General features: G+C 38.3%; 1 protein-coding gene across 2 annotated transcripts in view; it reads left to right on the top strand.

Annotated features, from left to right (window-relative positions):
• The window catches only part of LOC149566720 (uncharacterized), a 73473-nt gene extending 59355 nt beyond the window's left edge, over window positions 1-14118 (top strand). For both annotated transcript variants that reach the window (XM_089820062.1, XM_089820063.1), the window contains one exon: window positions 13382-14118. In XM_089820062.1, coding sequence (XP_089676188.1) covers window positions 13382-13908 — 527 coding nt within the window. In that variant the 3' untranslated portion in view covers window positions 13909-14118. The remainder of the gene's footprint in view (window positions 1-13381) is intronic.
• Window positions 14119-14529: the final 411 nt, after the last annotated feature.

Below are 14529 nucleotides of genomic sequence, written 5' to 3'. Positions count from 1 at the left end.
CGAGATGAACAAAAATTATGTCACATGAGTCACGGAGGAGATTGATCGGATGTTGGAAGTAGGAATTATTTTTAGAGTACAGACGAGTGAGTGGGTATCACCGATTGTGATATTTCTGAAAAAGGAAACCACACAAATAAGCATATGTGTAGACTTCTGATGCCTAAACGTGGTAGCAATCAAAGATCCATTTTCGATACTATTCATGGATAGCATTCTAGAGTAAGTTGTGGGGCATGAGATTTATTCATTCATGGATGGGTTCTCGAGGTACAACCAGATATCCATCGCTGAAGAGGACAGATTAAAAACAACATTCATCTTGGAAGATGGAGTATATGCCTACAATAGGATGTCGTTTGGATTGTGTAATGCTTTGGCAACATTCTAGAGAATTATCCTACACACATTTGATAAAATGTTTGTCGGAAATTTTAAAGCATTTCTGGATGATTGGTCAATTTTTAGCGCAGAGGATAAACATATAACAACACTTGGAGAATGCATGGAGAGGTGCAGACGAGCGCAATTAGCACTAAATTCGAAGAAGTTCAAGTTCATGGTACCACAAGGGAAGTTGCTAGGACATAGTGTACAAAGCAGGGTTGAGGACGAATCCGAACAAGGTTCGCGTAATTTTGGATATGCCATCGTCGATGGATGTATCTGAAGTAAAATCATTCCTTGGACACAGGATACTACCAAAGGTTTATCAAGAACTTAGCAAAGATTTCCTACCCGTTGGACAAACTCACCTGCAAGGGCGAACCTTATAAATGGGAAGCGGAGCAAAATGAAGCTTTTGATGGATTGAAAACAAGGTTGGCCACAACACCAATCCTAGCCTATTCGAACTGGATTAAGGAATTTCATGTTCATGTGGATGCATCAAATTTATGCGATTGGACCAACACTGGCGCAGAAAGGTGACCACGGATTGGACCATCTAGTGTATTTTGCAAGTAGATTATTAGCTAAGGTGGAGAAAAACTATAGTACGATGGAGCGAGAGGCACTAGGGATGGTGTACGCAGTACAAAAATTCAAACATTTTTTGTTGGCAACGCCATTTGTATTTATGTAGATCATTAGGCACTGCTATATTTGGTAAATAAGCCGATTATTCAAGGAAGAATAAGTCGATGGTTATTATTATTGGAAGAGTTCACATTAAAGATTATGGTGCGGCCAGGGAAAAGTCATGTAAGCTCAGACTACTTGTCAAGGATAAAATCTAGAGAGCCACCGAAGGGAGTCAATGATGATTTTCCTAACGTGCAGCTATTTCACGTTGCAGTACTACCATCCTGGTATGCACGTATCGAGGAGTATCTATCGACGGGATAGTTTCCTAGCGAGATGCTGCCGAATGAGAGAAGGAAATCGGTGCTAACAAGTTAGAGATTTCAATTGATCAATGGGCTATTGTACAAAATGGGACCTGATTAGATTCTAAGGTGATGCATTCTGGAAGAGGAAATCTCGAAGGTATTGAAGGAAGCACACGAGGGACCAACAAGAGGACACATGGGGCTAGACACAACTGTGCGGAAGATACTTCTGGCAGGGTTATGGTGGCCAACCGTGCACAACGACGCCAGAGAGTGGGTTGTTGCATGTGACACAAGTCAGCGAGTTGGAAAACCATTGAAGAGGGACTTGATGCTTTTGAATCCTTCGCATTCGCAGGAGCTTTTTGGAAGATGGGGATTGGACTTTGTCGGACCCCTGAAGGTAGGCAAAACTAGAAGGTGTAGGTACATCGTGGCGGCAATGGAGTACTTGACCAAGTGGGTGGAGAAATGCGCACTACTGGACAACTCTGCGGTGAGCACAACAAGATTTATCTATGAGAAAATCATCGCCAGGTACGGGATTCCACTGTAGTTGACAAGCAACTGAGGAGGACACTTTGTCAATTATGTCATCCGACTGCTCACTACCGAGTTCAAAATTTATCATTCACTATTAAACCCGTACTACCCGAGAGCCAACGGACAAGCTGAGGCCACGAATAAGATCTCGGTTGGAGTGATTTATAAATCCTGTGCAGTTGAGGGAGAGAAGATTGGGAAGTAAATGGGCATATTGCACTTCATATAAGGTAACAACTGGACACTCTGTTTTAGCTGATGTATGGACAAGAGGCCGCAGTATCGATGGAATTCATGGTACTGAGTTTAAGGATAGCCATTGAGAACAAACTAGGCTACATGGAAAGCTTGAGGGAGAGATTGTATAACTTGAATAAACTGGATGAGCGATGATTGTAGGCACAATAGGCCACAAAGGTCACACAAAACAGGCGTAAGGTATGGCATGACAAGCATTTGAAACTAAATAAATTTCAACCAGGCCAGTTAGTTTTGAAGTATAATGGGTGGAACGAGATCAAACTAGGAAAGTTTAAAGTGAAGTGGGGAGGACCGAAAAAAATTTGCGAAGTCGACGATAATGGGGCAATCAAATTATGAACGCTAGACAGGAAGTACCCGATGTAGTGAATGGATCGAAACTGAAAATCTACCATGAAAGAAATAACGCACCTCTGGGAATGAGCAATTGAAGACAGTATAAATAATAAATATTGATGTATATATGTAAAAATAAGTTTAAAATAGAATATAAATTTTTTTGTAGAGTAAGTTGAAGAAAAGAGGTAAATACTAGAGTATGTAATAAGAAATATGGCAGTGGGGCAAGCATTACTGTATGGTACAGTAACCAAAGAAAAAGCCATCACCCTATGGTAGATACTGTATGGCCATAAGGGAGGAGGTTTAAAAAAAAAAAGTGTCGTTGAACGAAGAATGAGAAGGATAACAATCAAGAAATGCAATCACCACACAGGAGAATGGAACTGTACAATTGTACGAATAAGTGAAACACAAGCACGTGCACCGTATGAACTTAAGGAATACAGTGGGACATTCAAACATATCGTACGGTATTCAAAGGAAAATGGATGATTGGGAAAAACCATACAGTATTCAAAGGAAAGTGGATGACTGGGGAAAACCGTACAGAGGCGACTGAGGACATCAAGAAGATAAACACTGCACAACAATTTGGGGGCACATAAGTGTGGCATACGGTCTATACAAAAGACTAAGAAGAGAGGACATTTATGCCGTATGACACTTTAATCGCACGACCCTCAAAAGGTAGTAGGAGATCAAGTACGGTTTGGGCCATCCAGAAAAGCAGAAGAACAATTGCAGTATAGTATAAGGAGAAGGGCATAAGCACCGTACGGTGGTCTGTACGACAACCTTGGAGAACATTGTGTGGCCCACTTGGGATACTGTACGGCCGTACAACAAGTAGTTATAAAGACAAAATATCGCCTAAACATTGTATAGTATGGACAAAGAAATTGCTACAGAGGCATTGCATCATGTAGCCGTATGTTGTACGAAGTAAGTTTGTGATATAAATAGTCCGTACGATACATATGAAAGCCATCCGCTAATTCATAGAAGCCGCATTACAAGGTATAGTAATAAATTCACCATTCGGAGGTCGTACCAGAGCATTTAGGGGGAAGGAGCCATACTCTTCAAGAAGCAAGAGCCGTACAATCCTAGGAGGGAATATTACAGCCGTACAACAGATAGATTTGGGGAAAGAAGCTGTACACAAAGCATTAGATTGAGGGCCGTACGGATTTGTACGAATGCCATCTGAAGTAAAAGGAACTTTGGAGATAAAATTGTATGGAAGAAGGTAACTGACCTAATGGATTTTGTTTCGAGCAAAACAACAAGGTGATAGTTATGCATTCAGCCGGCAAGAGAGCCTGGAAAAAGAAATTGGATGAGGATTCAACAACAACTGCAGCCATGAACAGGATTGTGAAGACCTTGCCATCTGGAGTCCGTGTAGCAGGAGGAACTAGTATAGGACCAAGCAAAAAGAAAGTGAAGCCACCAACACAGTTGATTGCAACAGATTTTCCCACAGCACAAAATGTTGCATTTGAAGGATTGAATGGAGCAGAATGCTAGAAGTGGTGGCAGGAGGCACTTGATAACCATTCGGTAAAGGCCAGAATTCGAAAGGCACAGGTTGAATGAGTGATACAAATGCTTGTATTTGGCATCAGAGATTATGAAGGGTTTCTACGCATCATGATAGAAACGTATGACAGGTTCTCTCGAACCAGTACATTTTCTTACCTTCGAACCAGTACATTTTCTTACCTTGGATGCAACTTGGTGGTATCATTCAAATCGGTCGATTTCACACGGGTATTCGGGATACCTGGTCATGCGCAAGGGGGAAGGAAAATAGATAACAAACCTAAAAAATTGAGCCGAGAAGTAAAAACATAGTTGATACAACTCATGTGGGGATCTGGCGCAAGCAGAACAAGAAGCTCTCACAGACACATCAAGGGGTAGAGGGTTGAAGAAATCCAATGTGCACGAAGGTCATTGGCACTATTTGATGGACGTTGTGAAGAGTCGCCTCACAGGCTCTAGCTACGCTTCAGACATTTCCTTCCCATAGGTGGCGATGATGAATGGGATTTCGCATGGTGGGGTGTATGACTAGGCTGTGTTATTGGCCGAATGGATGTACGAATTCATGACATTACAACACAAGAAATTCTACATGCTGCATTATGCCATTGGCCTATTCTTGGAGCAACAACACGAATGATCCCCAACGATGCACTGGAGGCCAAACTGGGACCACTCGCGCCAAGTGAACCCTCGATCATGCAGTGGAGGCATCTTGATACACTTGGCACCAAGACCACGGTGGGATAGAAACGACTGAGATCAGACGGTGGGAATATTGACAGTGGTCGAGAGGAGACTTCTTTTGAGGAAAGTGGGACCGATGGCAAGGAGGAAGAAGATGAGGAGGTAGAAGTAATTACAGCTACACTGTTGAGATTCTCACGGCCTGCACTTTTAGCAACGACACATTTGGCTCATGTAGGTATTCATCGTATTCCGAGGTTTGGTCAACCGGTAGTGATGACACAAGCTTCAATTGTGATTTAGCTTGCCGCAGAGACACGAGCTATTCCTAAGACACCAGTAGAGGCACATTCGCCACCATCGGAGACGGCCGCTCCGAAGGTAACGATGGAGCCTGCTCGTGAGACTTTACTAGAGGCTGGGGCTGAGGTACTTGTACCTGATACAGAGATGGACACTGAGGTAGGAGTAATGGAGATACCGTCAGGCAAGGGTTTGAGGGCGCCAGGTGTCCAATTGGATGTATTAGGTTCAGATGTAGTGGTTATTGTGGATACAACATTGTTAGCATCACTTGAGCGAGACAGAGAGAGAAAAACCCAAAAGTTGAGCATGTACCTGAGTACACGATTCCACCGTACCCTAGTACCTCGAGTGGCGTACCTGTAGACACCTACGCAAGAAGTAATTTCGGAGGAAGACCCTTTGCAGGCACAGGTAGATGAGCTGATACAAGATGTGGGATTACCACATAGGGCTGTTGAGCTGATGGTGGAAGTAGTAGAGAGGGCTATGGGTATGCAACAGGAGCATCCAATAGCACTAGAAGCAGTATGAGAGAGGCATTCTTCGCTGATATAGCAGCTTTAGTGACTCGGGCTCACCAAGTAGTGGCCTCTGTAGAGATACAAGCATTGGACTCAATAGTAAAGGAGCTGGAGAGAGTAGAATCCTTCATGAAATTAGGATGCTCAGCTGCCTTTATAGTCTATTTTGAGGAACGGGGATGGCCTAGTGTGGAGACTACAGAGATGCGACAAGATTGGGCCAAGACGAGAGATCTTAGTATGGAGAGCCGAGTAGAGACTTTGACTCAGGAAATAGTGGAGATACATAAGGTGGCATATTACACCCTTTGGAGGAGTCAGGAAGATCAGGTAGCAGCTGAGAGGGTTCGGGAGGAGTCAACTGCCAGGATAGACATGGAGAGGGCAGCTTGGGAATCCGAGAGGGCAGCCTTGTTAGCCAGATAGAGTCAACTACAAAAATTGGTAGCGGAGAAGGAACAATTAGCAGCAGAGACGGAACGAGTAGCAGATGAGAAGGAGAAAGAGCTGGGATGTTGCAGTTAGCTTTGGAGCTTCAGATGGAGGCAGAAGCGGATTTAAAAGTTCGAAAGGAGCAAGTGTACAAGCTACGAGCAGAGACGAACGAACTGAGGGCGCGAACGACCACTACGCCAGGGACCCATCCCTTTGCTTAGCATCTATATACTGATGTAATTAGTTGTTTATTTTGAGTTTTGTTGTATTGTCGTCCGAAGACAACCTTACTTTTTGGGGGGGATGATGTTGTTGGTAAATTCTATATTGTAGCCGACAGGTAGAATTGTATCCGAAAGGGTGCGTGACTGTTGAGTTACCCCTTCTAGAAAGTATATGTAGACCGTCCGGAAGGGATTTTGAATCATCATTGTAATCATGATAATAATATTGTAAGCATTGGAGTGCATATTGTGTATGTGAATAAAGAATTTGTTCTGTGTTATATCTTGCTATACTACATGCGATAAGTATCCTTTTACCCTGTACTGTAAACAATGCACACACATGCACATATATACATATATGTGTATATACATTCAATGTATATGACACACACATTCACTTTGGTAAGCAAAATGAGTTTATTGAATAAAAAATTAAGATTAAATTTGGACTGATTATTAATTCAATTCATAATTTGAGCTATGTTGAACAAAGGCTTTGGTCAACGTCTTCAGCTCTTAATAGGAAGAAACCCTATCAACTCATCTCACTGTCTAGGGTTAACCAAAGAAGGAACCTAATACATGACTCACATTTCTAGGCTTGATGTCAACCATGACTTAGGCAATACTCACAAATTTAAGAACTCAGATAGCTTTGCGGCCCATCCTCTGTTTACCTTTCAAACCTGCAATGCTTCCCTTCCCTTCTTGGAGGACAATGGCTCCTACATCCACTTGCACACTAAAAAGTGTAGTCAGCCAACACCTTACAACCTTGGATCATAAGCATACACATGTTCAAAATTATAAAATGCACATTTGCTTATTAAAACTTGTATGAGTCCTGAATCCTGTTCATCTTGCCAATATCAAATTCATTATTCCACAGTAATGTGGTATATCATAATTGAACCACTTGTTCATCATTGCAAATCCAAAACATTAGAAGCATTGCATATGTACTTATTTTGCATCTGACAATGTGAAATAACATAACAAGACAACATGGCAAAAGAGGAGTGTAACAATTTTCAATGTTGTTTTAGAGCTTTTGTCTTTTTAATAAACATATGCCACTTTTCTCTTTAAATTAATGACAATGAGCGAGATGTATCAACCATAAGAGATCATCCTTCATTTCTTTTCTTTCATTCATATGTTCATTCTTCTGCAGGCCTGAAAATTCTTAAGAGTTTCTGAGGATTTTCCTTTACCTTGGAATGTAGGATCTCCATCTAGATTTCTTTACCTGCCACTGGTTCTGGCTACATCAATTTTTCTAGTTCTAGGAACTCAACATTCTATATTTTAAATCTCAATTTTGGACGTTAGGAGATGACCTTGGTTGTTCGGAGTACTGATTGGCATTCAATCTGATAATTTTTTTTTATGTCTACCATGGGAAGTGACTTGGGCTGATCTTTCGTTGCAGTTTTAATTTTTTTCAATTTCTTTCTAATATTTAGCGGTAGCTTTTGGATGGAACATTGGATAATCTCCTCTAGTTTTGTTTTTGATGGGGGATTCCAGTCATTGTGGCACAACCTTAGACCACATGTTTCAATTTTTATAACCAGAGAATTACATCTCATACCTCTTTAAAAGACTGACCAAATATCTAGCTGAAAATAATGTTAGTTGTTTATGTTAAGATTATAGCTACGGTCAGATTGATTTAATCTTAAGATGCAATGTTGATATATATATATATATATATATAATATTATAAATGTATATTATATATAATACATATGTTATATTGTGATTTATATTGTTAATATATATTAACTAATATTGATTATCATAGAGACATGTCTCCTACTCTTATATTTATAAGAGATTGGGATCTGCATTTGGAATAGATCTATAACAATGGCAATATAATTACATTTGCAGAAACGATCCATGTTATTTAACATGGCATCAGAGCTAGACAACACATGTAAGAAAGTGATGAAGCAAGAAAAAGGTTCTACAAGCACAGGCAAATTCCAAGGCTGATGATTCTTTTCTATTTGAAATGTCTTTGGGGAGCAGTACATTGAAAAGGCCCAACATAGGAGAAGGTGCATCTGTTCAAGAAAATCTGAGGGCCTAAAATTCCATTCTTGATAGTGATAGGGAAAATCAGAAGCTTGTTGTTTAGTCTACGATCTGAGGCACCAAGAGGGAAAGTTTGGCAGTCATAGAGCACCCGAGCGGCAAATAGAAGAGATCCCTGGAACAAAAATTGTCAATCAATCCATTGGATTAAGTCAACTATATGCAGGAAGAAATTAGCACATAGACTAGATCAGAAAGAGGGATTGTCGAGAGCATGGGAGAAGGCATAACAGATATCAAGGAAGTCTCATCTTGGTAAAACAAGGACATACAAACTTAGCTCTAGAGTTGAGGGAAATTATCACTGTAATACCTTGAGACCATTATATCACCATTTTGCTGTGTATGAGGCATTAGCGGAAGAATTTGAGGTCCTGTCAATCCTAACAGCAAGGGAACAATATCATTACGGTAGTCAAGAGGATGGAACATCGACCATGTCCAATTTTAGGCAGTCAATTATATGGAAAAATGGAGCATTAAGAATACCATCATCAATTGGTGAACCAATGATAAAGGAAAATATGGTACAAAAGGGCAGTCATGCATCGATCCCACATTATGACAATGCCTGAATTTGGAAATGATGATTTACTTCATCTTACCTTGCAAAATATATTCCATGTAGGATTCCACCAGATCGGCAGTACAAACAGTGAGACCATTACTAACTGTCGACCAAGACAACACCACCAGCAAAGGTGATATGGGTGCCAACTTAGTAAAGGGCATTGATATAGTTCTTAAACTGATGGGTCACATATCCTAATATTGTAACCTCATACATATTCTCCCATACGTTTGACCCTACATAACCCAATGGTACATAAATTGTGTAAGCCGTCTAAGTGACGCAGCAATGCACAAACAACACCGATAAAATGGTGGAAGGAGCAATATTATAACATAAGTATGGCAGTCAAAGTCTCACCCACAAAAGTGAGGTTATATTCCCAAGAACCCATATTCAAGGCATCCAACATAAATAAAATCCATCATAAGCCCAAAAATAGCGTGGAATCTGAGTTGAGATCGTTGGCTCACGAAATGGACCCACCATTAATTTAATAGAGGAAGCAAATTAGTAACAAAGGACAAGAGGAGAGAGACAGGTTCATTTGACACTCAACAAGGTGACTTGGGCAGTGAATGAGTGTGTCCAAAAGCAATTACTTACAAAGGAAAGGTAAGTCAAGATCTTCCAAATTAATAAGGAGAAGCTTCGTACTCAAATGTGAGTTAAGCTAAACTATCCTTCAAGCCACATGACATCACATCTGTGGCATAAAAGGGTTCAAAGTTGGGAAAGTACCAATTCATTAAGTATAAGGTACATGCGATCTTTATATAAAGATGTCACTCTAGACTTAGTCTTGGATGTTGAACGTGGGAAAATGTCTGGATATCACATATTGGGGCCCATACATAATAAGGTAAACTAAGGTAATGTATATCTAAATGTCCTTTACATTCTTAAAAACAAATGAAAATATATATTAAGTTCTACTTATGTTGTGGAATTAAATACATGATTCCATAGTTGGAAAACTCGCCAAATCCAAAAACTTGCTGAGCCCCCCAAAAGTTTAATCGGGAAAAACTCGGCTATTTAAAAAAAAAAACTCGGGAACCTAAAAAAACCGCTAAAATTTAATTCAAAATACATTTTTTTGCAAATTTCAATGAGAAGATGCATCTAATGAGTTCATTATAGAGAACACAAAAGAAAGAAGTAGGAGTTTAGATATATATAAATGCATAGCGGGTACAAAATCACATTCTCATGCTGAATGCTGATGGCAGGAAGCATAATAGTAAATAATTTGTGTCAAACTAGAAGTAAAAACATCATTACAATCACATTTTCCTCTTCTTAGCTCTACTAGCATATTGTAACTCTCTATCTTACATAATATATATAGGCTTTTTGCCTTTTGTTTATAACAATTTTTTTTTTTTTTTTAAAATTAAAAAAAAAAAAAAATTAAAAAAAGAGTTTTTCTGAAAAACGCGCCGATTTTTTGCAAAAATTCGGCGATTTTTTCTTGCAATTAAATTTGGGAAAAACTCGCCAGTCCCAAAAACTTGGCGATTAGTAGAAACTCGCCGATTATGCCAACTATGCATGATTCTATAACATTGAGTTGAGATGAGATTTAATATTGAAGGAGAAATAATTCCTTCAAGAAGGATGGTTGTCATTTAATATAAATGTGGTGGGAGCCATTGACTTTAAGTTATTAGTAAATGAGTATAATTATAATCACTCACTCTACTTGAGAGGCTGATATGGTACAATTTAAATATATAATGGTCACACCTATAGTTTCACAAAATTGTTTGAGTAGAACCAAATCCTTATTGGGTGTTTTTAGTAGAGTTAAGAGTCTAAATAAGACCATCCTATCCTGGAGTTCTACAGAGAGACCTGAATATAACAATTATTTTGTTAGACAAGTAAGGAAATACATCTATTCAAATATTGTCTGTTGGTACTATATTATGTTAAGCATAAATCGATTATTGACAAGAGTCATTAGTTAATGAGGAGTTATAGGGGCATCCTTGAGATTGCGACACTTATTTGTTTGGGAATCCCAAGAAGGTAAAGTTGTGTGAATTTCATATCATTACAAATCCCAACTACAATTTGTATTGAGATGCTAGAAGAAACTACAAATCAAACTCTCACATACATATAAGGACTCATATCATAAAGGATATCATTAGGATGAGGTTTTCCATATTTGAAGCGATAAAAAATTGCTCGATGATAAAAGACTGGGAACTTACACATTGTGGGGGGGAATGATAAACAATGTTCCATTCCACATATAATCATCTTTAAAGAGGAGATGTTCCGTTTATGTGTAGATAAATATTTCTCGTCTTTGAGTATTACAGTTATCTACTCACTGCATTCTTTCTATTATTTGTAATGCTATACATACTAGAAGAGTTATTTGGTTGATCTTTTCCTTTCTATTTGAGGATGTTCTTGCAGGGAAAGAAGGCTGGTACTATACACATGGTAACAAAATATTGTGCAGATTCTAAAATTCATTAGTCATCTGATGATCAAGATGAATAAAACGAGGCTCTTGAAGCAAACATCCTTGATGATTAAGATTATGAGATTCTTCTACATTAAGAGGGAGTATGATACTTCTTCGAAGGCAACACAAGAACTTAAAGGATTGATACTCAAAGGGAGTCTAGAAATACATGTGCGTGATTGCATGATTTTGATGGGCCTACTCTTGAGTGTATCATGAGGAAATATTGACTTATCACTAGAAAATCAAAAAATTGATATCAGATTTAGAGAGAGTTCGACAAGCATCCTTGGGTGAAGAGAGTTTTTGAGGAAGTAACTAGAGGACCTAACTTCCCAAGATCGATGTTCAGAGGGAGAATTTTGAGGTGCAATCCTTTGTAAATGATTTCTCTATGAGGACAAGTACTAAGTAAAGTTTATTGTAATGTATTCTTCACTATGAGATAGAATTGATGTGAAACCCTTTGCACCAACAGAAGGTAACCATTGTAAGGTGACAATCTTATAAATGGTAGACCTTTTATCATGACAAACTTCATTAAGTTGTTGTCCCAGAGTGTTGGAAGTCATGATAATGAACAAAAGATAAGTATTGTAAAGTGACGACTTTATCAATAGTTGATCTATCTCCTAACACCAAAATGTGTTGGAGCAAGTGTTATCATGGTTTTTCAGGCCAGATTTTGCCGGACACCTTGATAACCAATATATCATGGTTCTTTGGGCCAGATTTTGCCAGACACATTGATAATCGACTCATCATGGTTCTTCAAGCCGGATTTTGCCGGACACCTTGAAAATCAATTTGTTATGGTTCTTCGAGCCGGATCTTGTCGGACACTATAACTTAAATCTATCTTAGACCACAGTTAAGGTGGTATTCAAATCTTGTAATATAATTGCTTTAATTCTCTCTTTATTAAAGAGGGAGTGTTGAGACATTTAGCCTCATAGTGAATTGAATCATATCACATTGATATCTCCATACGCTTGAGAGCATATTGTGTTCCATAACAAATCCTCCCTAACTAAGAGGGAGTGTTAAGATTATAGCTACAGTTGGATTGATTTAATCTTAAGATGCAATGTTGATATATATATATAAAATACATTATACATATGTTATATTGTGATTTATATTGTTAATATATATTAACTAATAATGATTAATCATAGAAGAGACATGTCTCCTACTTTTGTATTTATAAGAGATTGGGATCTGCATTTGGAATATATCTAGAACAATGGCAACATAATTACATTTGCAGAAACGATCCATGTTTCTTAACAGTTTAAAAAGCTGACAATTGTAACAATGGTGCTTCCACTAGTCATGCCTGCCTTAGCGTTGGCATCTTGAATTTTCATAAATCAGATCTATAACTGTGGTAACCTTTGCTAACTGATATAGGTAACTTGCTACTTAATTCCATTAAGAAATTGATTTCTTTCTGGGCTTGTCTGATGCACAATTTTGGGGTCTGTTGGTTTAAAATTTTATCATCATGGACAACAGCATAGTTTAATGTTTTCGTTTCCTACAAAAGGATCCAATGAATTTATGTATATGCCATCAAGAATAATAATGTAACACATGTAACGCCTGCTAAGAGCTAGTTTCCCAAAGCTTAAGGGTACCAAAGATGGAATAAATGCAAAGCCTTCACATGTAATTAGTTTTCACAAGCCTTAATTGATGTAGATGCAACAAATGTAGAGCATGTGTCTGTAATTAGTCTGGTCAAAGTTTAACGAGAATCTTTGTAGAATTTACTTCAGAAAATGTTCCTTTTCCCACCTAAAACATGTTTTTGGAATTTTGGATATACCAACATGTATGGATCATACTTAACAAATGTTGCAAACATTAGCTTAAAGAATGCAAGCAGAAATGTTCTATCTTTGTCTTGTAGTGGCACCCTAAAACTTTCAAATGTTACTGATCAATGTTGTCTGTGGTCTTTTTCCACTACATTCACATTGTCTATATTTTTCTGAAATCAAATTTCCATTTATTAGGTTCCATGGAGGCCTACATGGAAGCTATAGCCCGCAGGTCCTTTGTTACCTGGATGAAGATGGCATCAAACTTCTGCAGAGAGCAATTGAATCTATCCTCTGAGGGATTACCAGAGCTGGAGATAGATGAGTACTTTGATGCCGAAGATATAGAAAGACCTAGTTCCTTTGATGGAATTGATGAGTCAAGAAGGGCATTGTCCCAAAGTAGAAATTTCCTTGCCAGTCTGTTTTGTGAAAATGGTAGAGACATGGAGCCTGAAGTAACTCTTCAAACATGGTTTATAAGATCAGTTTTGAGAGACCTGAATAAGTTACAGATAGCAGGTGAAGCATATCACACTCATTTAGAGAAGATGAATGCCATGCTACAACGTATAGAACATGATGTTTCTTACATTAAAATGTGTCTAAATGAGAAACATGGGCGTGCTTCACAAGGCACTGCATTGGGTCTTTTTGGGTTGGGTGTTGCAACAGGCATAATATTTGCCCATTTATATTTAAAACATAAACAAAATTCATGACCTTTTTTTGGTTAGCTAATTCATGTTAGCTAATTTTAGAGAGTAATAATTTCTTTTCATGTCTCAACCAGAAGTAAATGATATCATGCAAATAAATACGAATTCTATGTAGAGTCTTTAACATTGACAAAGGCTATGTGATGGTTGTGGTTAATTGTAAGATGCAGAGGTATACTACTAAAATTGGATGGAGCACGATTAGTTATGCTACTCAGTTTCTTTGATGGTTGTATTTGCATTTGGATGTCTCTCTCCTTTTATCAAATCTATGATATTTTTGCACAAAGAGTTGCTAACGTGTGTACAAAGAAAGGGATATGCTTAACTAAAAGTTCAAATATGGCCATGTGTGGACCATTGATTTCATTATTCAATATGATTTTCCAAAGTTGTCTTAAGAGTCTGTCACTATAAAATTGATTTGAGTGTTAATCACGAACTTCTAAAGTTGCCTCTTAAAGAGGTTTGAGCAATATCCTGGGAAAGCAACATTAAAAAATATACCCCATGCATTTGCTAAAAATATTTTTAAAAAGCAAGAAAATTATAGGATGTGTACAAACATATTTATTTTTAGGAGTTGTCAGAGGTTCAAACTTCTGCAAGAACAGCACATATGTT

Source organism: Cupressus sempervirens, chromosome 3, assembly GCF_028749045.1.
Source record: "Cupressus sempervirens isolate cs-2001-9-10 chromosome 3, ASM2874904v1, whole genome shotgun sequence".
Taxonomy (NCBI): Eukaryota; Viridiplantae; Streptophyta; class Pinopsida; order Cupressales; family Cupressaceae; genus Cupressus; species Cupressus sempervirens.
The sequence above is the reverse complement of the archived record's forward strand: the minus strand, read 5'-3'. Positions and strand labels throughout refer to the sequence as shown.